General features: G+C 40.7%; 1 protein-coding gene across 19 annotated transcripts in view; it reads left to right on the top strand.

Annotated features, from left to right (window-relative positions):
• Positions 1-24,833, top strand: part of rap1gapb (RAP1 GTPase activating protein b) — a 126,827-nt gene that overhangs the window by 68,276 nt on the left and 33,718 nt on the right. For 10 of the 19 annotated variants that reach the window (XM_086040041.1, XM_086040039.1, XM_086040044.1 and 7 more), the window contains 2 exons: positions 12,219-12,310; positions 21,616-21,726. In XM_086040041.1, the coding sequence (XP_085896167.1) occupies positions 21,646-21,726 (81 nt within the window). In that variant the 5' untranslated portion in view covers positions 12,219-12,310; positions 21,616-21,645. The other 9 variants (XM_086040040.1, XM_086040047.1, XM_086040053.1 and 6 more) reach the window with 7 other exon arrangements.

Genomic DNA, 24,833 nt, shown 5'->3' on the forward strand with positions numbered 1-24,833 from the left:
ATGGCACCTCTGAGCGCAATTGGCGCAAGCTATTTGACATAGCAAGGTGCATGCTAATCGAGAGTGGTTTACCCAAGAGGTTATGGACCTATGCAGTCTAGACATCAGCTATTGTGAGAAAGATGTTTCAACAATCGAATCAAACAGCATATCGAATGCTAACGGAAGCGGCCTAACCTCTTTAGGATGCAGAGGTTTGGTTCTAAGTGTTTTGCTTATAAACAGGACAAAAAGAAACTAGCCTCCAAGTGTGAGGAGGGAGTATTTTTTGGCTATGACAAAAATAGCCCTGCCTATGGGCTTGATGGGCTTCCAGAGAGAGAAAGAAACCAGCATATTTAAGTGAATATGTATGTGGTGAGGAAATTGATGATCAGATTTTCACCAATATTGACTGCTGTTATCGGTTAATGTGTAACATACCTGTCAAATACAGCGAAGCCATAACCTCATCCAACGCAAAGAAAGGAGTTGATGCGATGGATGATGAGACCCAGTCGCTAAAAGGCAATAACACAGTTACCCTGACCAACTTCGGGAAGAAAGCAGTAGGGGGTAGATGGGTGTATGCGCTTCAAAGTGATTCTGAAGGATGTGACAATTACAAAGCACGTTCCGTTGCAAAGGGATATAGTCAAAAGATGGGTGTAGATTATGAGACATTTTCACCCAGAGCAAACATGACTAGCATTAGGGTGCTAATGCAAAAGGCAGTACAAGTTAACCTGATTTTACATCAGATGGATGTCAAAACAGCATACTTGAATGCACCGATAGACCGTGAAATTTACAGAGAGCCGCCAGAGGTCTATGAGGTCAAATCAGGCACAGGAGACAAATTGTTGTACACGTTACGGCACAGGAGACAAATTAGTGTACAAGTTACAAAAGTCACTTTATGGACTAATAGTATAATATCTGTAGCATCCTTTGGAATCAATATAACAGTGTTGCATTCAACTGGTGCTTTTGTAAATCTTTTTTTCTTCTGCCTCTTGCAACTAAAAAAATACAAATAGTCTCACAGCAAAGTTTATAATACATTTTCCAGTACAAATAAAATCATGCATAATTAATGACTCTATTATTGTTTGCTGCATGGAAAAGCAGTCAATACTACAAGACATATGCCACCAACTGCCACATAGCTCGTTTCGCCAACCAAGGGTGGAAATTCTCTCGTGTGTAACCTTCGAACAGCAGCAGAGCAGCTGGTACCCACCGTTGAATCAGCCACACTCGGTAACCAACAAATATGTCCCCATAAATGTCATGAATAATGTAAGACTAACAGAATCAAAAACTACATGCTTCACTTTAACCATTGCGAACCCGGTACCTTCACTATTGTATGGTAAACCCGGCGTGTGGCAAAAATGAACATGTGACGACACCTTTTTATAGTATTATAGCCAACCCTGCACCATTAATCACGACATGACTTGCTACGCCGGACACTTACAAAGTCACAGTAATTTAACTATTTGGGATCCATAGGCGAGTTAATGGTAAAGCAAATCGGCCTCACATTTCTGAGGTTCAAGGTTCGTATGTAGTTGAATGTTCTCCATGTGCTTGTCAGGTTCACTGTAGACTCAAAATTGTCCATTGGTGTGAATGTCATGTGGAAATTGTTATTTGTCTATACTGTATGTGCCATGGCTGGCAACCAATCCAGGGTGTACCTCACACATTGTACCGGTCCTACCCCAAAACAGCTTGGTTAAGTATTGTTGTAAAACACAATATATAGTTATGTGTACTGTATATAATTACAGTTTCATGTCTTGGTGGCAGGCAGCTCTTTCTCTCTATTTTAAAACCGGAAATTGATTTTTCATGTGAAAGCTTCAGTGCATTTGATGGGCTATAATTTGTGACGTTGCCACATGAAACTGATTCAAAATTTTGAATCGCCGCAAAACCAGTTGCCAATGTTCGGCCACTCTGAAATCTGTAGCAGAACCGCTCATACTGCGTGTATGTGTCCAATGGAGGCTCACACTGTTCAGTTGATCCCGCCCCTGTTATGTGTCATGAGGCAAAGAAAAGGCCAGGACCCAGGAAGCAGAGACCAAAAGTCCACATTTTTCAGAAAGAAGCAACAACAAAAAAAATCACTACACTCAGAGATAAAACTCGTAAACTCAAAACAAAGTAGCAACTGAAAATCACCTTGCTCTGGGAAATACTGGCAATGAAATAGAATAACTAGATCACCGAGCATTGGCGACTCTGGAGGCTGGAACGCGTGGCAGGAGGGAATGTGCAATCTTCCGGCATAGAAGCAAGGGGAGAAGTTGGCTAAAAAGGCTAGCATGTACCGTAATGAGCCTGATGTGGCTCAGGTGTGGGTGAGTCTCCGCCTCAGAGTTCAGGCCCACCTCCTACCTCACTCCAAAGAGGGAGGAGCGCAGAGAAGGAAGGGGAGAAGCAGGAATTTGCAACATACTAAGGGCAAAAACAGAACCATGACAGCCCCAATCCTACCTCAACTTATTGGTGCCTGTTGTAATGGAGTTGCAATTGACCAGCCAGAGTGGGGAAAGGTCATTCTAGAATCTGTAATGTAAAAGCGGCTAAATTCAGCTGGGATTGGTTCCAGTACAGCCGCGACCCAAATGATGACAAGCACTGCATCATACTGTGCAAGTGGACATAATGTTGTGGCTGCTGTCGTTCATTGTTCAATAATGTTTTCATATGATTTCACACTTTAAGTCACATACAATTCCACTGCATTGACAGTATATCTGCAGTTCCCTTCATCAATGCCAGCGTTTTGGGGCATTTGGGATGGGTTAGGTTGAGTTGCTAGGTAACGCATTGAGACAGATGCATGTGTGCATGGCGGCAAACAAGAATTTACACTCATGAAATATAAGCCGCAAATGGCTTCGCTGCCCGGACGTGCAGCCAATGAAGATGTACAATTGAGCTCCTTGGCATCGACCATGTGTTCTGAGAGGGAAAAAAAAACACATGCTGGATAAGTTCCTCTTCTCTTCTCTCTCTTGGTTCTTGTCATGTGAATTTGGAAGACAATGTCTATTATGAGTAGACGTACAAAAGAGAATCGATAACTAGTGCCCAAAAAGACATAGGAAGGCTGCCATTTTGTTTTGAATGCCCATTTTAGGTAAATTTTTCCAGGGGTACTTCAAATACGAACTCCCCCCAGGGATTTTGCCAAATTGCTACCAAATTTCAACCAAGCAGTGGCATTGCTGTTCCCCACATGGATACATGCGTCATCAAAATATAAAGCATGATGGTAGCTTGATATGATGGTAGCTTGACTTGGAGGGGGGCGGGGGGGGGGGGGGAGAGCCGGTGGCGGTCACCTCACTCGGAAGTCTATTGGTTAGCAGCAAATATTAAGGTAAGTTACTTTTGTGTCAGTCCCTAGAAGACATTCGATGCCGTCTTCCTTTTGGATTTCATGGGGGAGTTTAGTTGACAGCTCATTTCCTACCCCAGCCTGGTTCCTACCTTAGATTGTATTTGCGCTTGCACATTAAAGACTGCAGTCCTTAATTCCTCATTTAAGAAAAGCGTTGAAGCAACAAGTTTTTCTTCAGCTATAAAGCTATCTTATAAAACAGTTGTTAACAATTCAATCCACTCACGATACTCCCAGCCAGTAAGTGGATGTGCATAGGAAATTAGCCAGCAAATGATATTGAAATAATGTCATGCACGGACGTAACGAAAGGACGTTGAGAACGAGGACAGACCGAGTCGGAGGATGATAATTTTTATGAATAAGGACATTGGGACGAGGACGGAAGGGTACCCAGGTCGCGGATGGAGGATGGAGGATGGAGGATGGACCTGCAGAAAATGGTCAAGTGCCCAGTTCTGGTGATTTCTTTTGCGCATGCGTACCAGTTGTGTGCACCCCTGCCAATATGTATTGTATATAAAGAATTCTAAGTATATTTTTAATAGATAAATTAATACATGCATGCATACTTTGTACATATACATACATGCATACATACCTACATGCATACATAAATAAAGTAGGAAGATCATTTGGACTTGGTCATTTTATCATTTTATAAGTAGCTCGTCTGCTGAAAAAGTGTGGGCACCCCCTAAATGATTTTGTTTGCATTTTTAATGTTTTTTTTTCCTTTCTTTTTTTTTACCCCAAAGTACCAAATGTTCAATATAATGTTGCCAGAAAATTATTTAAAATATACACGTAATTCATAATTATTCTCTCAAATCTCATCATAAATCTGTGGTTTCTCCCTTTTCTTCAGCACCCCCCTTGCCATACACCGTTATCCAATCTTTTCCACCTAATCATAGTGAGACGAGCGTTCCTACTCCTGAATATCCAGGCTGTGTTTTCTAAGCAATCTCAATTTCAGCGGTACAGGCCTGAGCGTCTGGAATCCAGACTCTGAATAGCAAAAAAAGCTGATGCCAAGCAGTATAAGGTAAAGAATCTGAAGGGTGGTCTCTCATTATTCACTTAAATATGATCATAAATCCATGGGCTTCCTTCAATTTAGTGTTAAGATCGAGAGTCCTTGTCGTGTGTTGTTATCGATTCAGTCAACGTGTTCGAATAGAGAACTTATTACTGGAACTCCGTTCCACGATTTCCCTGCAACCTTTGCTTGCAGCGGTCCTTTACGCCCTCCCTACTGCGAGTAAGCGGCATTGTTAGTTCAGTCGTGCGTGTGTGCCCTTACTACACTATTGCTTGATTTATTGGCAAACAGGGCGATTAAAAGCAGGAAAAATAGAAAAAGAACATGAAGGATGGACATGTTTCAATAAAGTAAGTCTTAATTACTGCTGGTAGTAACAATTTAGTTAACTCCTGTCTAACAGCAGAACGTCAGAATGTGAGTCTAAAGGATTTCACAGAATAAAGTCATTTGTGATGCAACCTGTTGTCATTTGTGATACAGACTGGGATGATTTGCAACTCTTGATGGATGTGAATTATGAAACATTTCAGGCAAAGCGCAGCAGATAAGACTTGTAGTACTTGGAACTTTATTTAGGAAAGTAATTAATACAAAGTGGAGATAGCCAAGAGATAAATATAAACCAATTTAGACTGACAAATATTTTCACGCCTACCACTTTAATATTACTTTTGTTACTGAATTAAAACATTGAGTAAAATTTTTCTTTAATCATTTAGGCACATGTGCATCAAAATGTAATCTGTGACTTCCAAAATATTTCGGGGGAAAGAGTTATTGTGCTGTGAGCCAAAGTCATGTGCCTCTGGACTGAGTGACCATAGAGTGACAGACATATTTGTGACCCTTAAAAACAGACGCGTTTCCCCCTGCCAAGTAGCTAGCGATTGTAGCTGTTAAGTTGATTTTGATTAACTTGAAGGTAATTTTTCTCAAATTTTTTTTGTTCATTGAAAAATGATGGGCTTGGCTTTTGTTTGTGACAATACAGTGAACCCTTTCTGCATAAAGCTTTGCTTACACTGTAACCATATGTACATATTTTCTTTTTTTTTTTTGGGGGGGGGGTCGTTAATGTTGCAAACATTTCTTGTGTTTGTGTATCGAACAGGGGTGCCCATTGCATCGTTTGCGTTTCCAGTAGCCCGTGAAGGAGGTGTCGGTCGATCGCATGGCATTATCTCAATCACTGACTCTGTAAACACTAGGCTTCTCCACTAAATAAATATGAACATTGGGGACACTTTTTAACATCTGCCTCCTACTCTGTAATCCCATAAGGACCGGAAAGTTGATTTCCATCTAGGAATGTTAGTTTTGTAAAGTAATTTTCCTTGAGGCTTGCATACAAATGAACAAACCCAGCCGTTCTTTCTGTGTCAACAATGCCACGCACCCTGATTATGACATCTTGAATAAATTGTATTTTTGTCATGTCAGCTATGCACTTTTTTGGGTTTGATGATATTGTGCTAAAACATAAATCTTAACTGGCACTGCAGTTTCAGTTGAGAACATAGAATTTGCTAGTCTACCATTTTACTGTGAAGTTACCATTTTAAGGTCATTTTTCCAGGTATCCTTCAAAGACAACGCTGCCCTGGGGATTTTGTCAGAGTTGCTGGAAAATTATAAACAATCATAGTAGACAGATGGATGACAGCAAATTGTGAGGAATTTTAGTTTGAGCATTGCGGGCAGAGCATGGTAGCAATGTTTGCTGACTCAACCTAAAACACAAAACTCATGTCAGAAAACACACATGGAGTATGCCAATTTGATTTGATTAGAACATCCATCCATTATCCATACCGCTTATCCTCACGAGGGTCGCAAGCGTGCGGGGTACACCTTGAAGTGGTCGCCAGCCAACCGCGGTCGAATACAACATTTTAGCTCTATGATTCCAGGTGTCTTTTAAAGACACTCGTCCTAGAGATTTTGTACGATTGCCACTAAATTTGAATTTGAACCAGCTGTACACTAGACAAATGGGTGATGCTACACTGTGAGATATTCTAGTTTTCGTCAGTGTGTGTGGGAACAACTTTTGCCTAAAATGTGATAACTCGCCATATAAAAACCAACCTAAGGTCAGAGCTAACATCTTGTGTGTGATAATAGCTCCGCCCTCAAGCAATTCATAGGCATAAAGGGATTGACACAATACCTCCATTCAGCTCAGATTTCCTTAAAACTTTGTTTTGAGGGCCTGCTCATCGCTGCCTGTGTTGAGTTTAATTAATTTGGCATCTTTCTATTTCATTACAAGAAAAGGAAGACTCCATGTCAATTCTCTACTATATTGGATTATTAGCACAAAAGGCCTTTTTCACTGCATCCATTTGGACTTAATAGCTGCCATCATAGTCATCCATGTAATTAGATGATTCCCTTCCGGAGTGCATTTGTGGCAGCGTCGGAATTGTGGCTAGATTTGTTGCGGGGCTGAGGGGTAATTAGTTGGCAATTATGGCTGTGATTTATCCATTATAGACGGTACAAGTGTCCAGATTGACTTTATAGTGTTGCGTCTTTGTTATTTTTTTTTGTAAAAGGCTGAGAATCGTGGTCAGGGACACTTGAACACGGTGGTGGTCGCTGACCCCCTCTTTTAGGATTAGACTGGTCAACAAACCTTTATTAAAATTTCCAATCAGGGATGCCATTAATATTTTCTGGATGCAATGCATGGTAAAATCCATATGGCACAAGCTTTTATAAATCATAAATTCATTATAAAAAAATGAAAATATCTCAAAAACCTGATGTGCTAAGAAAAAAGTAAAGACTTTTTTAATATAAAAAATACAAGTCAAAAATATATGAGTACCAAAAATATAGGAACACATTTTGCTGTTGAGGGCGGATCAGGTAACAACCAATCATGGTTCAGCTTCAGAAAACTGGTGAGCCATGATTGGTCGTTACCTGAGCCCTGAGCAACTGTGATGTCATTTTCACTTGACAAAAAGTGGCCGCCTCCTGAGATGGACAAAAATGGGTGGATTTTGCAGCTTAACTCATATTCCACAAACACAATATTACCGGTAATCAGAATGACATGCTTAGCCTAGTGGAGGCACATAAAACCTATTGTAAAGAAGATTTTGGGGATGACTTCCCCTTTAAATTCAGTGTGACATTCTTACATGTCATACAAGTGTAGAAATAGGGTTAACCAACAAATCAATCGTGTTTCAGTCTGCAAGACTATGTGCCATTAAAAATCAAGCTGGTTCTTGATGTAGACATAACAAAAATCAAAAATGTTTCAAGTCTCTGCAATATGAAAACATCTACTCTAAAGCAGCTATACCAGCGTAGAGTCACTGTCCACACGGCTGTCACGTCAGACTATCACCCAACAACTGGTCACTGGTCTGTTTTTCCTCGTGTGACGTGATCATACTAATGGTCAACAGCAAGGCAGAGCTGGCATCACGGGAAAAAAAACAACTTGTGGCACCAATCCCTTTGACACTCACTGAATGCAATATTGAGTTCCCACTGCGTTTCTTTGTCTAGCATCTTTAGGTCAGGTGTCAGGATGGAGGAATTGGGTGTGTTATGACTGGGTTGATCCTCTTATCTGCCTTGTACAACAGTACAATGACAGTCTACACACACACAAACACTTGCAGCCCACAGGCTTTGATTTGGGCGCCACTGAACGGTGTACTGGGGCTTTCTTTCTGCAAGATTAAATCTGAATTTTTAATTAATTGTAATTATGCGCAACAAAATCCCATCCACACAGACTGCATGGGCGTGGAGGTGTGTGTGTGTGTGTGTGTGTGCTGGGGGGGAGTTATTATTATGAATACTCTGCAGACAGCACTTACTTTTCTTCATATATTTGGATATATTCGTATAGTACTCCTAGTCAATAGTCTTGAATGTCGCAAAGGGCGCCATTCGACTGCTGGCAAATATTATCATAGGCAACATTTACAATACATATACTGTACTTCAACACCTTATTGCGTACGATGACGGCGCCAACGTTTTGGTTGTGGCAAAGTGAAGCTACTTGTGAAGAAGCTTTGTTCACTTGCTCCTTGGTGATGTATCGTCAAGCCAGAATTTATTGGATTAATACCGAAAGATCGCTTTTGATTGCATTATGTTAGTTTAATCAAGTTTTACAAATATTATTTGCCGATTTTATGGCATATACAATGGCCACATGCAAAATGGTGGATGCTCTGACGCATTGCTTAGAACCGGTTCAACAGGTGCCTGCAGCAGAAATGAAAAGAAAAATGGAAAAGAAAATCTATCTTAATTTTAGATGTCCAAAGGGTTTGTGGCTCCCGTAATTTCTTTTATGAAATGGGTTCAAATTTAGTTGCCGACCCATGTGTTTTGACTCTCCTCACTTGCCGTGGTGTGACGTGACAGGGAGAAGTCTAAACGCCTAATGTAGGAAAATAAGCGTCGTCTAATGCCTAAATACTGTGATCAAATGTCAACAAATTTATGTTGACATCTCTACTTATGCTCTTAACCGATACCACGTTACACGCATGGGCCGCACTCCTAGCACACAGTCGAGTAAGGAAAAAATAAAAAACAAAAGTGTTGCGTCCCTCAGACGCAAGGACATGTGCCCCATATTGTTCTTATTTCATTGATCACCACGCTGTACGTGTATCAGTTGTTTTTGTTTGATATTTTTTCTTTGTTTGTGGCTGCTCATGTGCCTGCGTGTGACATGAAAATGACCTTTTCGACGCCGATTGGCTGTCGCCGACAAGGGACTGGCCGGGACCACATGGGTCGATTAAATATGCAGGACGATAACTGGATGATGCCCAGCTCTGCTTTTTCTTACACCTGTTGAATCTTAGATTGCTGCCCTAATTGCCAGTGTGCTGCAGTGTCCTCGGCTCTCGTTATTTACAAATATGCACATGTTTTAGAGACATTTCTTGCCACATTACGCAGTGCCACACAAAAAACGTTCAGATTCATTTTGAAAACTGTGCAGGACTCTCGCACGCCGACATTGATGTATTCGTCGCATATAAACCTGCGTACCTAACATTTTCAGTAAAGCCGTGATAGAGCAGATCAGCAGATGAATGGCCATCAAACAAAATCACGTCACTCTTTCTTTGTATTTTTTATATCTTAATGATAAGAAACACAACATTAGTATTTCACAACACAAAAATTGCTACTATGATAAAATGAAATAATAGTAATAATATATACATTTTTTAAACCTTTGCCTCAAATGGTGGGGCACATATTATCTTGTGTCTGCATCCACAGGGCACACAGTGCTCGTACTGTAATAATAATGAGGATGACACGATGTTTCCTTTTGAATGAAAATTGCTTCATAGATAACATTTATTGTTATTGTTATTATTATCGTGATGCTTATGATTATTAGTCAAACCCAAAGCCGTGGTTTCCATGCAGCCAAAACAACAGAAGGGGTGAAATATGACAATTCCAACTGGTCCTATTGTTCTCTGTCGTCGCTTGGAAATTCCGCCCTCTGCTACAGGTTTGTGAACAGGATGCGTGCACAGATGGGCCGCCACTCTGAGCCACTGATTGACATGTCAGACAAAGTGTGAATTCATATTATGCGGCTTGCCTGCTAATTCTTTACACACACACTCGCACACCCCCCCACATGCATGCACACACACACACACACACACACACTGTAGTGCTGCTAGAACAAATAATTGAAAAGTTTCTATTTGTTTTCATGGGCCATTTAAAAAGTATTCTGCCTCAATTTGACCCATGAAGCCTGAGTTTTCCATTTAAAAAAGCAAACATTGTGCCTGAATAGGGGGAAGAAACAATCAAAATCTCAATTGGATCCAGTTAAAAGATGCTGCAGCTCTACCATTCCATCCCTTTGTTTTTACCCGTTACTACTCCAAGATTTTTCACTGTCCTTATTTTCTATAAAACATGAATTCAAACACAGGAGGGGGTTATCTATGATGGAGGCCAAAATATTGGAAAAATAAAAGTATTGTTTTTCCAGTAAAACGATCAAAAAGGCAAGAAAAGCAACAATGCGTAAAAGATGCCATTGCATTACCAAAAGATCATAACATTCAGTTAGTGGCCAATGGGATTGCTCCAATCTTGTCTCTGTGCTAATCATAGCCAATTTGGAGTATGGTGGTGCCTGGAGATGTGACTTTATTCTGTGACAACATTCCCAACTCAAAATATTGGCATCTCAAATAATCTTTTCCAATTAAAATGAAACCGCGCGCAATTTGCCTTTATAGTTACGCTCAACAGATTGCGCGTGGTTTGAAAATGCTGCAGTTTCACTCCAAGTTGTGCATGTCGCTACAGCTGGTATTGGCTAGGACACCACAGGGTGGAGTTTTCTCTGCATTTTATGGAACTTAGACACGCAGTTGGATATTTTATTCGTTGAGATGTCACAACTCCTCTCAAATGATCAGGCATTCTCCTCAGGGGAAAAAGAACATGTCTGATTAGTTATATTGTGTTTTTTAAATGTGCTGTTGCACGACATAGATGCAAATTAGCATTAGCATTAAGCTACCAGGCTGAAAGGCTAAGATACACTATGTGGTTGTTTTACAAAGTAAATACACACCTTGTAATTTTTTTTGAAAGTAAATTAATTTATTACCCAAAGTAAAATCTGCCAAGAAAATCCTGCAGATTGAAAGTTTTGTATCCATCGATATTTGTTATTTATGATAACCTTGCTGCTGTCCAATCAGTGTAAATATGTAATGATGCAAAATTTACTAGCATTTTCCATTTCTACATCGAAAACTATCAAATGCTACATCATGTGAAATACCTTTGCTGTTCATGAACGCAGTCACACTTGCTGAAAAACGATCCATCTGTCCATTTTCTGACAGGTATACTTGTATACGTTTTAGATATTTTTTTTCTGCTGGAAGATCACAGACAAGAGAAGTACCGGTAATGATGTTGGAATGATGTCATTTGCATTGCCAAAACATCAAAGCATTTACTTCATAGTCAATAGGCGGTGTAATATCATAGAGCTTGAGCTTCCGTGAGGTATCAACCAGCATTATTATCGCCAGATATGCTAAAGACTAAACTTTACATGCGCAGATTGCTTGAGATGTGTTTTGTTGCTGTAACAAGTTTTGCTCTGACCAACCAATTGGAGGATGAAAAATGCTGACGTTATTGGGAGCCAGCTAGCTGGCGCTGAGGTGAATTTCAAATCTGTTTGGTTAAAAAAGCAGTCCCATTGCTTATATATCAGACAGTGTTACTGATTTTGAAGGCCCTGGGCAGAATAGATGCTGAAATCTGATTGGGCAAAATAAATAAATAAATAAATGTCAAAACAAGCAGAGCAGCCAAGAAAAACGTTTCAAGACAATGGACTGTTGGGAGGGTAAGTTAATAAATGTTCACTATTTATTAGTATATGTATTAGTGTACAAATAGTATTTAGGTTGTAAATGTAGGGCAGTGCCTCCTGTGGCCCAACACGGTAGTGTTACGGTAATATACGGTAATATACCGCTTCTCTGGGCTACACCAGTGGTTAAGTGGAACAGCCACGTGAACCACTGCAAAACCAATGGCTCGTGTATTCATTTATTCTTCTGACATCTCACCTCAATGGAGAACATCTCTCAGCATCCACGGGCAATTTCCCAGGAAATTGCAGTTTGTAGTATCTTAAGTACAACCTATCAACACTCGGATAGTCCTAATCTCTCCCTCCTTGCCTCCACCCTCTTGTGCTCCCAGGAAGCACGATGGAAGGATCCCCCGCATCCCTGATGAAGTAGAGCACTCTCCAATATTCCGCTCCACTGCTGCCTCTTCCCGCTATCTCGCAGGTAAGAGCCCAGGAGGACATCCTGGGATTTCATCAATCACAGACAGGAAATGGAGCTTGTCATAAATGCCAACAAGAACCATTTTTTTCAATGCATTTTTTAAATTTGTTTTCTGGAAAACAGCCATTAGTGTTGGTCATATACATAACGGCAAAAAATACCGTAGGGGTATTTTGCAGTTTAGTTGAGGAGAATCAATTGTAAAATGAATGTATAGTTATTCTCATTTACTCTAGTGTCCTTGAGGGCATGATTTCTTCAGTATCTGTGACTTTATGTTCCTGCCCTTACTCCCCTGTCCCTTTTCTGCTACTTGAGGCAATAGGGCTCTCTGCTCCAAGTTGCCAGGTATACGTAATGCACTCAGCCATATGTTTAAAAAACATGGCTATGGAGCACAAGTTGCATGTGCCCCAGGAATTCTGCTTAGCAACAGGTGACAGATAGGACATTTACTACTGTTAAATCTTTTTTGTGTGTATGGTTTGGTAAAAGTAAATGACTTAAAAAAAATAAAAGCCAATTTCTACATTAAGGAGAGTTGAGTTTCCATGAGGGGACTTTTATATTTAGTACAAAAAGGTGGTTCAATGGTGAAATGAATGTATATCCACCTTATTCCTAGGCCCCATGAGACTTTGCGCGGATTATGGGACAGGCTTCCGGTATGAACCGGAAGCAGCCTTTTGTTCACATGGTACGAGTCCACCACAGTTACAGACTTGGGAACACCAGTTGTCGCATCTTAACCCCTTAAGGCCTAAAGCGCCTGGCTCAACAGCTCCCCAAAACCATCGGTCGCCTTTGGAATTACCCTTGAAAACCTGAAGTTTTCCCAGAAATTCAACACTTACAAAATAATTAATATCTCAGCCCCTGTAGCAGACAGAAATATAATTCTAAAAGAATTAAAGATCTTAGACATGTGGTTTTCACACAGGCAGAGTTTATTATTATTTATTAGTAAATTTCCTTTTCTGCATTCCCTGGGCTAGAAAGTTTGATGTGTGTCCCATGGTAAGGACTGTTGTACACAGTCCTTATAAAGATGAGAGAGATGAATTAACAAGCAAAATAAGAGTGCACTTGTCGTGACATGATTGTTCCTCCGTCAGCTATATGCTCATACAATAGTTGTGTCTTGTCATACAAAATAAATAAACGTGAGTTTATTGACTAACGATCAGAGGTGGGTATTCCATCGCTGACAAACGCCCGTTTTGCTGACGATTGACGGGACACCCTTTAAAAATTATGGACTGACGAATGATGGAAGTGTGTTTTATCATCCATCAGTGTAATAGTCACTAACCACGTCCATCAGTAATGGTCAGTCCGTCAATGGCGGACGCCCATTTTTCTAACGTTTTTTGGGGGACCAACGATCTTCTGACAGACTAACTCACGGACGGGCGATTACAATTCACTGCATCACGAAAAATGACGAATGACGAATGGGTACCCCGACCGCTGACAAATGACGAATGACAGACCAGCAAACTGTAGTAAAATGCCTACCTCTGCTAACGATACTCCCGTAATCCTTGGAAGACAATGTTTTGTTTTCAAAATGTGGAGTGTGGGAGTAAATTCTAAACTAGTTATTAAAACATTTATAGAACACTATGGAGACGATATAAGGAAAATGTAAAGAAAAGACAGTATTGATGGATTCATTGGGGTGGCAGGTGGGGTGGCAAAACTTTAGGTGGGTGTGGCAGCTGCCACCCCTTGCCACCCTGTAAAACCGCCAATGCTACTAACCTAATCCTTTTGTGTTCCTCATTCCCGGGTAGGTGCTGAAAACTGTACCAATTCAACATTCTCCCTTCGTCAGTGGTGCATGGTCAAAACACTGCTCTTTGTCGCCACATGTTCAACTTCTCTTATTAGTACAACTGCCAACACATTCCCAAGCTGTGCGAGACATTTTCAAATGCTACAGGGAGTTATGATCATTTAGAAAAGGAAACAAAAAATGTTCAAATAAACCACTCCAGGAAACGAAAGCCGTTGTAACAAATGGCTAAGTGTTACTTGCAGTTTCTTACACAAAGTTGCATTCATAATTGTTTCTACATCAGAGCCATCAGGAATAAGATGGATAGCTATTGTTGTATTTGTTACAGTGGTTTTTATTGAGTGGCGATTTGCTCATTAAGCATGACAGACGGTGTTCCTGCCATGCAGTTCTCTTTGTTATTTTTCTGCTGTATAAGGCAGCAGGACCCAAGATGCTTGGGAAATATAATGCACAAAGTCATATGCCATTCAAAAAGGCGGGGTGGGAGGTACATCGTCAATGGATGACAACTAAAAATATTCTTAAAATAATGAAAAGTGGATCAATACAAAAAGGATCCCCTCCTCCATTTTTCCTTTATCTAATGTAAAACAGAGGAAAACAAGACTGATTTATTATACTGTAGTGCTTTTCTGGAGTACCGTAATTTCCCCAAGGTGAGTCTGTTTGACTACTTGGCTGTGCTTGTGCCAACTCTCCCTGTCCTTTTTCTGCTGTGCTTTGTAGCAAGGCTCTCAGCCCCAATTTGCCATGGAAACAATGCACAAGAATGAATAAAATAAGGGTGGTTATCTTGGGGCACAAATGGGTGTGTCCAAGGAATTCTCCCTATGGCAAAAGGAGACAAATGTGATTTGAGCAGGTCAAATAATCCCTACTAGCGTGCTTCATTTTTATTATTCATAATGGTTATTTTTGTTGTTGTTGCTTGCATGGCTTAGTACATTTCCATCAAACGACAAATAATTAACATAAAATGAAGAAAAGTGTCCAGACACACAAAGTAGCTGCCATTTCTGAAACAAAACAGAAGACTATTTTGTTTGATAAATGCAGATGGATGAAGCCAGATGGTTACAATAAAGCACTTTACACAGCAGGGACAATGATGAATAAATATGAATAAATTACTAAAAGGATGCACCTGTCGGTTGTTGACACATTGTAATTGCTCTTTTGAGGACATGGCCCCATTGATTATTTTTTAAATGCAAACATAATGATAGATTTACACAGTATTAATAGGATTCGAACCCACTTGGTAAAATTGGTCTTGTTTGAGGTGATTTTAGGAGCATGTTGCTGCAACCAATGTCTTCACATAAGAAGACAATCAGCCCAAATTTGAGCATTTTCACACTTCTTGTGATCCCAATCAGACTAGGGCAGATTAGCAGATATTTCAAAATGATTATCCTCTGCGATTATCCTGAGTCGTGTGCAGCATTAAGTGTTAATTTTTCCTCCCTGAAGGGGCGACAAGTGTAAATGTTAAACATGTTCAATATTTACAATTGCAAATTTCTTATGTCTGTGGTCAGCAATGAGGTCAGACCATCCACTGATTCTCAGATGATAGTGTTGTATTATCCATAATAAAGGGCAAACTGGTTGTATTGAATGTTTGCATAAGTCATTCACTCAGTAAAAGTGGAGACTTCAAGTTTGCAACCACAGTCTGGTTACTGGATATGCTTACAGTTAGCCTAGCTTCTATTTTTACGATTACTACTACTTGTTCATCTACTATTTCTTCCTCTTTGCACTTCCCAGCAGTCTGGATGTCCTGTGGCACCATGCTACATCTCACCGGTCAGTTTTGGTACTATGTCAGATAACTGGCTAGGTGGAGGAGACTCGTGACGTAGGGTGGAGATACTTTTTGTGTGTGTGGTGTGTTGTGCGGATCATCTGAAGTACACCACACACTGTCAGAACAGAACGCACACATTTGACCTTTTTAACAGTGTCCTGAAAAGCTCCGTCTGGTCGAAGTGCTATGCAATTATCACATTGTCCCTTTGCAAAAAACAATATATATATATGTGAGTCATTCCCGCCGTAACCCGCAGCTGTTACAGCCGGGTGAAAGGTGGCACGAATGCACGGGGGCACTCCACCATCGCAGTCCCAAACCCCATAAGTGTGTGTAGTTGACGCTCGTAGTGTCTGACAGGGTCTGCACACTTTGTCAAAGGCTTGCCAGATAAATATAGACATTCAGCTCTCCGACACAAAGGCATAGGAGGTGTACTTTTTTCACGTCACGCCGCATTAAAAATGCATTTAAGAAATGCTGTTCAAAAAGTCACTGTTTTTATTGACATGTTTCAATACAACACAATATAATACAATTACAATAAAATACAATACAGACCTGCTTGCAAGATTTGAATGTGGCCACACTTCACTACTCTGTCCCTGGCCCCAAGACTGGCCAAGAGTCTCTGACCAAAGCTATATGCCCCGCACTTACATGCTTGAATGCAATTCTCAAACATGGCCATTCATGATGGCATGTGATTATGAAAGTGTGCAAATTTGTGCTAATCAGAACAGCTTCAACAAAACATTAAGCTAGTGTTAATATTAAGCTAGTGTTATCACTGTAAACAATCCGACGTTTGCCACAGCTGTTTCATTGCCATTGCTGACTTAATCGCAATCAAATGTTTCGAGAACACTTTGGGTCCTATTTTCATGAAGTCTAACGCAAATCACAGTCTAACTATGTGCATGGGTGGAGTTTTCTTTCTTTAGGTATTTTCCTAGAATTTGCACAGGTAGAATTGGGCATAACGGAGCGTTTGAATCGCTGTGCGCCTTTGTGGGACGGAACATCAAGCCAATTGTAGTTGTATTCCTCATTTGCATTAAAGGGTAGTCGAAGGGCACTCCGTGCTTGACATTGCTGAAACAGAAATAGATTCACTGGGGTATGTGCATGACATTAGCATGCGAAAAGGCCCCAAACACGCTCAAATAGACTTGCCCTGGCACAAAAATGAAGATGCGCCTTTTTTTTATGCCAAACACACGGGCTACCAAAATAGGACCTTGAATGTTATCACTTTGAAGTTTTAGTTTTTGGAAGTCCCAATCATTCACCAAAAAGAGTTGATAAATGTACCTGTTCAGCAGAAATGTCAATAGTTCAGCATTGCTCTTAAACATTCATGTACTACTGTCAGGACATTCTGACAGTTTGAGCAAAAGGACAAAAAGTTCACTTTTGAAAATTGCAGTCCCTCTCTACAGCCAGTATACTGTAGCCACATCTTTAAAATGTTTGTTTGTGTTTGTATGTGGTTGGGAATCACCGCCATATATGATTTGCAAAGCAACTAGTTGGCTGTGTCTACATAGAGATTTGCGTGATTGCTGTTCACCAATCAAGTTTGTCTTTTAATCAAAAGTCTCACCTTGTAAACTGATGAAAGGCCTTTCTGCTGCTCGCTTTTTGAACGAAAGACTTTTGATCCACCAAACGAGACCAACATGACAGCGAGATTGCTTCTCTAAAGAAAGGCAGACACTTAAAAGCAACTCAGAAAGCGATTGAAGTTCTGCCATCGGCGTGGAAATTTACTTAACGTACTCGCTGATTAAGGAATATTTATTTTTGACAGCAGAAAGTACATTGGTTCAAAATAAAACATTTTCTTTTTTTTCTACAAAATCATGTTCATATATTTGGGTACTTCACCCCATCGTTCAATTTCCTCATCATCCTGTTTCGCTATTTCTATTGGTGCAGAACATCGGAATTTTGCCACCAAACCCCTCCACTGGCGCATGGTTTCTACAATAAAATCAAAAAAGGAAATGATATTCCAACAATTGATACAAAAAAGAAATATGTAGTTGCAGTTGCAAAACAAAATAGAATGGTCATGGTGTAACGTTTACCCATAAACTACTTTGGTGCTGCAATATAGGACATTCAATTATTTGTGAACTTTTTCAGTTCTTCAAATTTGCCTCTAAATGTCATTCTCTTACTGTTTATCTTCTGTTTCAATTTCTTCAGCCCGTTGAAACAGAGCATGTTGACAAAGCTAGCGCTAATTCTCTTAGCCTGGTTGCCTCATTCCATTCATTTCAATCACCAATGGTCATAGTCAACACCTTCATTATAATCACGTCTGCAAACATAGCCGTCTTCCTTTTTACCTTCTGTATCTAATCCTACTGCGGCCCGTTCAGGTCGACCATGTTGGCAACACGGAACCACTGACATCGCCTCACAAGTTAGTCAGCAGAAGACTGAAAAAAACATTTTCCATAGAGGGTTCTTTTTTACTGCGTACATGTTGCATTTCAAATCGAGCATGTGGAGGTGGCCCTTGCAGTCCCACACATTGACCAGATTGAGGTTTAACTACAGTCGATTTACTTGGCAGAGGTAGCCTTGTGGAGCTATTCAAAGCTCTACAGCCATTGATTGACTCTCTTTGAAGTCTGGTTTTCATTCGAGGATGAGAATAACCCTGACAGCATCAATGAGGTACTGGGGGAGAAAATATGTATTGCTTCGGAGGCAAATCATTTGCATGTTTGCCTAAGGAAATGAAAAAAAAAATGGCTGCGCTCTGATGTGCGGACTTAATGAACTCGTGGAGCTGTGCAGCCGTGGTTCATGGATATTTATGCCCTCCTTTCTTACGTGTCCGCATGCTGTGTTTTTTTCCTGGTACTAAAGCGAAGGGCCGCTAGTCGAGCGGCGGCGCCGTTAATAAGGCGAGCCGCTTGTGCGCCACCACCACACTCTCAGATGAGGAGATCTCTTCCCGCTGTGCTGTTTCTTCCACTTTGGGAGGCCTCCACATTGTCTTGCAGTATAGTGGAATTTCTATACTTTTTTCAGTTTTATTTCCTTGCAAGAAAGAGGAGAAATGATGGCGCTTGAGAGGTGTGCCAAACTTGTGCCTTCATATTCAAAAATACTCAAAGCTGTCATTGCAATTGCAATTGTGTTTGGGAGTCCTTGCAATTGTGTTTGGGAGTCCTTGCTCTATGCAAATATTCAGGAGAGGCATTTTTGCTTAAAAACGTTTCCAGGTGTCTTTCGGCTTCCGTTATTTCCAATGTGCAAAAAATTGCTTACACATTCAATTGTTTTGTTCAACCAGCCATTCCACCTGTGGAGGTCTTCACAGTACAGGAACTCATAATATCTGTTTGTGACTGACACTTTAAGTCAATACCTATCACCCGCAGGAGCAGAGCAACATTGTATTTTGCCGAGGTACATGCTGTTTAATCAGCACTTTACCAGACAGTTTTTCAATCTCAGCCCTTTAGGGTTTTTGATTGTTTGTTTAAAGATGCACCCTTGTGGTTTTAATAGCAGATTTCTTGGAGAATCTGCTTGGCCAAAGGTCACACATCTGTGTTATTATCCCCATGTGGCATCACTGAAGGCAATTTTTTTAGTTTTGCCGGTGCTGACACTTGCGCTTCTTTGTTGTGTACATTTTTCACTAAAAGGCCCCTGGGGTGTTCATTTACTGACAATATACAGTAGATAGTAGTAGTATGGATACAGTAAACCTTTTTATTATATCTATATAGAGACTGAGCCAGACTACAAAGAGTGACTTCACTTGAATATTTCATGCTCTACTAAAAGTGAGTACAGTTTACAAATTATGATCCCAAAACAATTAAAACGCATCTCAAATGCTCACAAAGAGCTCCAAACTTTGCTGTACACGAATGCTGTACAGAAATCAGCTTACAGCTAGGTACTGTACGATGATGCATACTGTAGGGGAGGTGTTGGTATGGATTCCACAGGCTTTAATGATGTGTTTAGTCCTAGTTCGGCCAATCTATCATGAGCCAAAGCAGCTACAGCAAACATGGGCACTGGGCAGCACCATGTCTATCCTCTCCCGCTGACTGTCATTCACAAATCTTTCCAATCTAGGTTTTCTATCGCAGGCGTCGGTCCAAAACCTTGTACCTGTGAAATAGTCACTTTTCAGGAGACCCCAAAAATGGCAAGTTTGTTCAATCATTAGCATTCCGTCGTGAAAGACAGCAAGCCATCTTCAACACTTGAAATTGGTCAATAATGTTTAAAAATAACACCCACACGTATATATATGTATATATATATATATATATATATATATATATATATATATATATATATATATATATACATATATATATATATGCGTCCATATAGGAGATATAATGTCGGCGATATGTAACTACTTCAACATAGAAACTCCAGCTAGAGCGAATGTTGCAAGAGGCGGAACCAAAGTGGCCAGGTTCAGTACGTTAAACCTGATGCAACATTTGAGAACGACACATGTGAACGAGCACCAAGAGTTTGCGGCGGCGGCGGCGGCGGCGGCGGCAGCGAGCGTTAACATGGGGAATTGACCGCAACAACAAACCCTGCTCAGTTTACATTGAATGCAGCACCTTGTACAGTATCTTGCTCATTCACGACACTTGTGTGTGGCGACTGCTCAGTATAAGCCGGCGCTATTGGCCCACAGCGAACGCTCTTAACCAATGGCGGGGCTGCTTTTTCATGTTGAGAGAAAAAAACCCCAGTGAGGTACAGGAAAAATAATGTCGCCGGCGATATGGAACTACTGTACTTCAACATAAAAACTCCAGCGAGTCCAACTCTTGGGTGGCGATGCGGATTTAAGTCTGCATCTGACTGGTCAAATTTCAGATAAAAGCATACAATTCCATAAGAAAATTATTGCATGTCTTTGCGATATGCATATTGTATAGGCCATTATCGCGATATCAATATTTTTGGGATATATTGTGCAGCCCTAGTTTCAATGTAACTGTGGTGCAGAGCAGCATGCTCACTGACACCTTTTCACAAAGAGGAGGTTTATTGGTGGTGATGAGCAGGCATTCCAGAGACCCAAATATTTTATGGAAGGACTTAAGAAGCACATTTTAATTAACATTCCTTCTTTCTTAATAGAATGGCATCCTCATTACCTTTGAATGGAATGAAATAATATTGAAGAAAACAAGATTAGACCTAATTAAGGTCAGCACCAGAAGAGTTTCTAACATGGAGTACTGCAAAGTGTATTTAAAAAAAATAGTCTTCCCCTGTGCAAACGCATTTTATATGAAATCAGCCTGCAAAAACTGCAGCATAAGGCTGAATGAAACATGATGTTGTGGTGATTACGTTTTGAGGGACGACTTCCATTTTAAGAGCCCCCCTTTGTGTGTGTTGCAGAGAGGAAGGTGAATGTTCCCATATTGTGATTCAACAAAAACGAGAAGCGCACAGAATCGTGTGTGTGAGTGTCTGTTAAGCATCTGAGACATTTTGTTCCTCCCTTCAACTTCCTGCAGTGCAAATACGAGCGCTGCAAAAGAGGAAGGAAGTGGGATCCCATCCTCACATTTCAACGCCAACGTCGTCTTGCTCCTCACACGCCAACGCACTTCTACGACTCAAATTTCCTTCTACTTTTCCTTTTTTTTTTTTGATCGACAGACTTTTAGCGCTCGCCGTCGTTGCGCGACCATGATGGCAAACACCTTCTCGTACGCGCTGCTCCACAGCGCCCCCCGCAGACCTCTGCTCAACAGGAGATGTCTGAGCGATGTGAGTATGACTTTTTTGCGCTCACCCCCTCAAAGGTTTGCAGGCATTGCTGATTCCAGATGAGACATTTGGGCTCTTGTTTTGTCTGACCTCCTCTGGGACAGAGCATGTGCTTGTGGTTCACTGGCCAGCGAAGCGTGAGGGACGGGCGGGGTGGGTTTGGGGGCAGGGTGGTGCAGGGGTGACATTGACATCAAGATGGGCACCAAATTCGGGCGCCGGGGGTGGCCGCAAAATGTCAAAGTCTTAAAAGAAGATAAAGTAAGAACTATGTTTACTCAAATGCGTCCATCTAATAGTTTTTTCCAACCATTATTGAGCCAAAGCAAATATTTTACATTAGAACAACCTCATGGCATGCCACCAAACAAAAATATTACGTTAAGTATATACACTGAAATAATGTTGATCTCGACTCAATTTCATCTGAGTCTATTTAGTTGAACTCAAAGCTAGTATTCTGTTGTATGAATGGCAACAATAGCTTTGTTCAGCAGACCTTGGCTCAGTGTTTGAGTGGTCGTTTCCCACCCCAGAGGTCGTGAGTTCGATCCCCAGCCCTTGTGGCCGTGTCAAAGTGTCCTTGAGCAAGTACGTGTGAACTCAGTGTGAAGTGCTTTGACTGCCTTAATAATAGGTGGAAAAGCGCGATACAAGTGGAAGATCATTTGATTGTTCTGCCTGTTACTATATGTCACCGGCACAGATATATGACCAAAGATCCATTATTTGTTGTTGATAATCATTTTCAGATCAAAAAAGCTGTGCTACTTTGGTGCCATATTTAGTGACATTTCCGAAGTTGAAGTAATGAGCAACAAACGTAGGGAGTTTTTAACCTTTATTTAAGACTTCTGGAAACCTCTCCCATCATACCTCGTCCAGAGCGCGAATGAATAAATCTTGCATGAAGCCACCAGTTAATAATTTAACCATATTGTAAAATCCATTTGCTGTGCTGGACATTCCGTCTATGTGACGGACCGGTCCGACGGACCATTTTGCTGACGGTCGGCGAATGACGGGCCACTAATCAGGAAGCGAAGCACGGGCACAGCTCTCTATATAAGCAGCGTGTAACTTGTCAGCAGCTCCAGTTAGACAATCGGGCTGAAATGGCACAAAGAATTCAATTCCCAAGCAGAATCAAGCGGAGCGCAGTCAAACAAGTGGAGTGGTCATTGAAGACACACTACAACGGGCAACGAGGACCAACCCCCGTGTCGACGTTTTTCTTTTTTTTTTAATAGTTTTAGAACACTCACGGAAGACTGGGCGGGGGTTGGTTGCGAGTGAAAATTTAGTCGCACTTGCTGATGGTAAAAGTAGAGGCAGTCGGGTACTATTTTTTCCCCCCGGGAAAAATGATGGATGATGGGCGACGGAAGGGTACCCTCACTGCTGACGGATGACGGACGCTCAATTTTTAGAAAAATGTCCAGCTCTATCCATTTGTACATTACCAAAGTTATGTATACATTACGTGGGGAAAACTTCTTTAAAAAGGAAGTCAACCCCAAAATTTCCTTTATAATATGTTCTATGCATCCCCATAGTCTAAACACGTGATTCTGATTGATATTGTGTTCGTGTAATATGAGTTAAGTAGTAAAATCCACCCGTTTTTGTCCATCTCAGGGGGCAGCCATTTTGTCACTTGCTGTCGACTGAAAATGACATCACAGTTGCTCAGGTAATGAAATGGCTCAACTTCAGAACACATGTGAGACATGATTGGTTGTTACCTGAGCTCTGAGCAACTGTGTTGTCATTTTTAGTCCACAGTATGTGAGAAAATGGCCGCCCCTGAGATGTTTAAAATATGTGTGGATTTTGCTGCTTAACTTACATTCCTCAACTGCAATATTACCGTAATCAGAATGCCATGTTTTGACTAGTGGAGGCACATAGAACATATTATAATAAAGAACATTTTTGGATTGCCTCCCCCTTTAACTGCCATTTGCGTTGCAGAAAACACACGATCGTGAGTTCTGCAATCATGAATACTAAGGCTATTTCTTTATTCTGATGTATACCCATGAAAAAGGGTCTAAAAACACTAGAGGTATGCACATATATGTTTGACACGTGTGTCTGTTTGTGCATGTGTGTGCACCCGCGCACATTTGGCAAGCCCCCGCGATGGCCCTTAGTAAATTTAAGATGTCATGTGGAAACATCAGCTTGGCATTTCAGTCCACTTGTGTTACATGGTGAACAAATAGGCCTGAGTACACAACAAGCAACTGGCCAGATGTGCCCGTCTCCTCACGTCGTAACGCCTTTAACATGTGTACACCACATATGAGCCTTCTTATTTACGTATATAATTACGTTATGTTACCTTTATGAAGAAAGGTTACATTTAGCAAAAAAAGGTGGAGAGCCTTATTTGCGTTTGTATGATAGCAGGCCCCTTCCTGTCTCAAGGAGGATGATGTAAGGTCATGGTATTTTACCACTTTTGATTCTGGGGTGGACAGTTCCCAGGAAAAGCAATGATCAAAGCGGAATTGTTTCACTGTTAGTTTGTCTGTTACGTGTAAGTACCTCTTGGTTAGTGGAAAATGATGTAAAACGGAATCGACCCACAGAACTCTTACCTTTTAATCTCTGTTGTAGAGGGGATGAATCTGATAAAATAATTGTGACAACCAATTATTTTCAACAACAAACAAAGTGAAAAAAAAAATCCTGCATTGCGGTTTGTCCATGTGTTCGTTAAGAAGCAGTCTACTTCCAGGCTCATGGATGACAACATTACCTTCCGACATTCTGGACTGTACCATGTGTTCTAGGTAGAGCTGAGCGATGACAGAAAGTAACGTGATTTTTTTTTTTTTTCCCTAAAAACTGCGTTTATATATAAGATTTTTTTTCCCAGGGTCCTTTTCAGTTATTTATTTATTTTTTTAACAAACAAGCAATTAATTGATCTTTATTAAAATAAAAAATATCGGATCTATTATAAGCTATAGTATTTTAAAATAAAGTCAAACAAAGCATTAATTAATATGAATACAATTATTTATCTACTACAATTACAGGTTTAAACTGTCACATTCACTGTGAAAATGTAATTTTGCCACACAAGTGTAACGTAA

This window comes from Filicampus tigris, chromosome 9 (genome assembly GCF_054856515.1).
Source record: "Filicampus tigris isolate MCC_2025a chromosome 9, RoL_Ftig_1.0, whole genome shotgun sequence".
Classification (NCBI taxonomy): Eukaryota; Metazoa; Chordata; class Actinopteri; order Syngnathiformes; family Syngnathidae; genus Filicampus; species Filicampus tigris.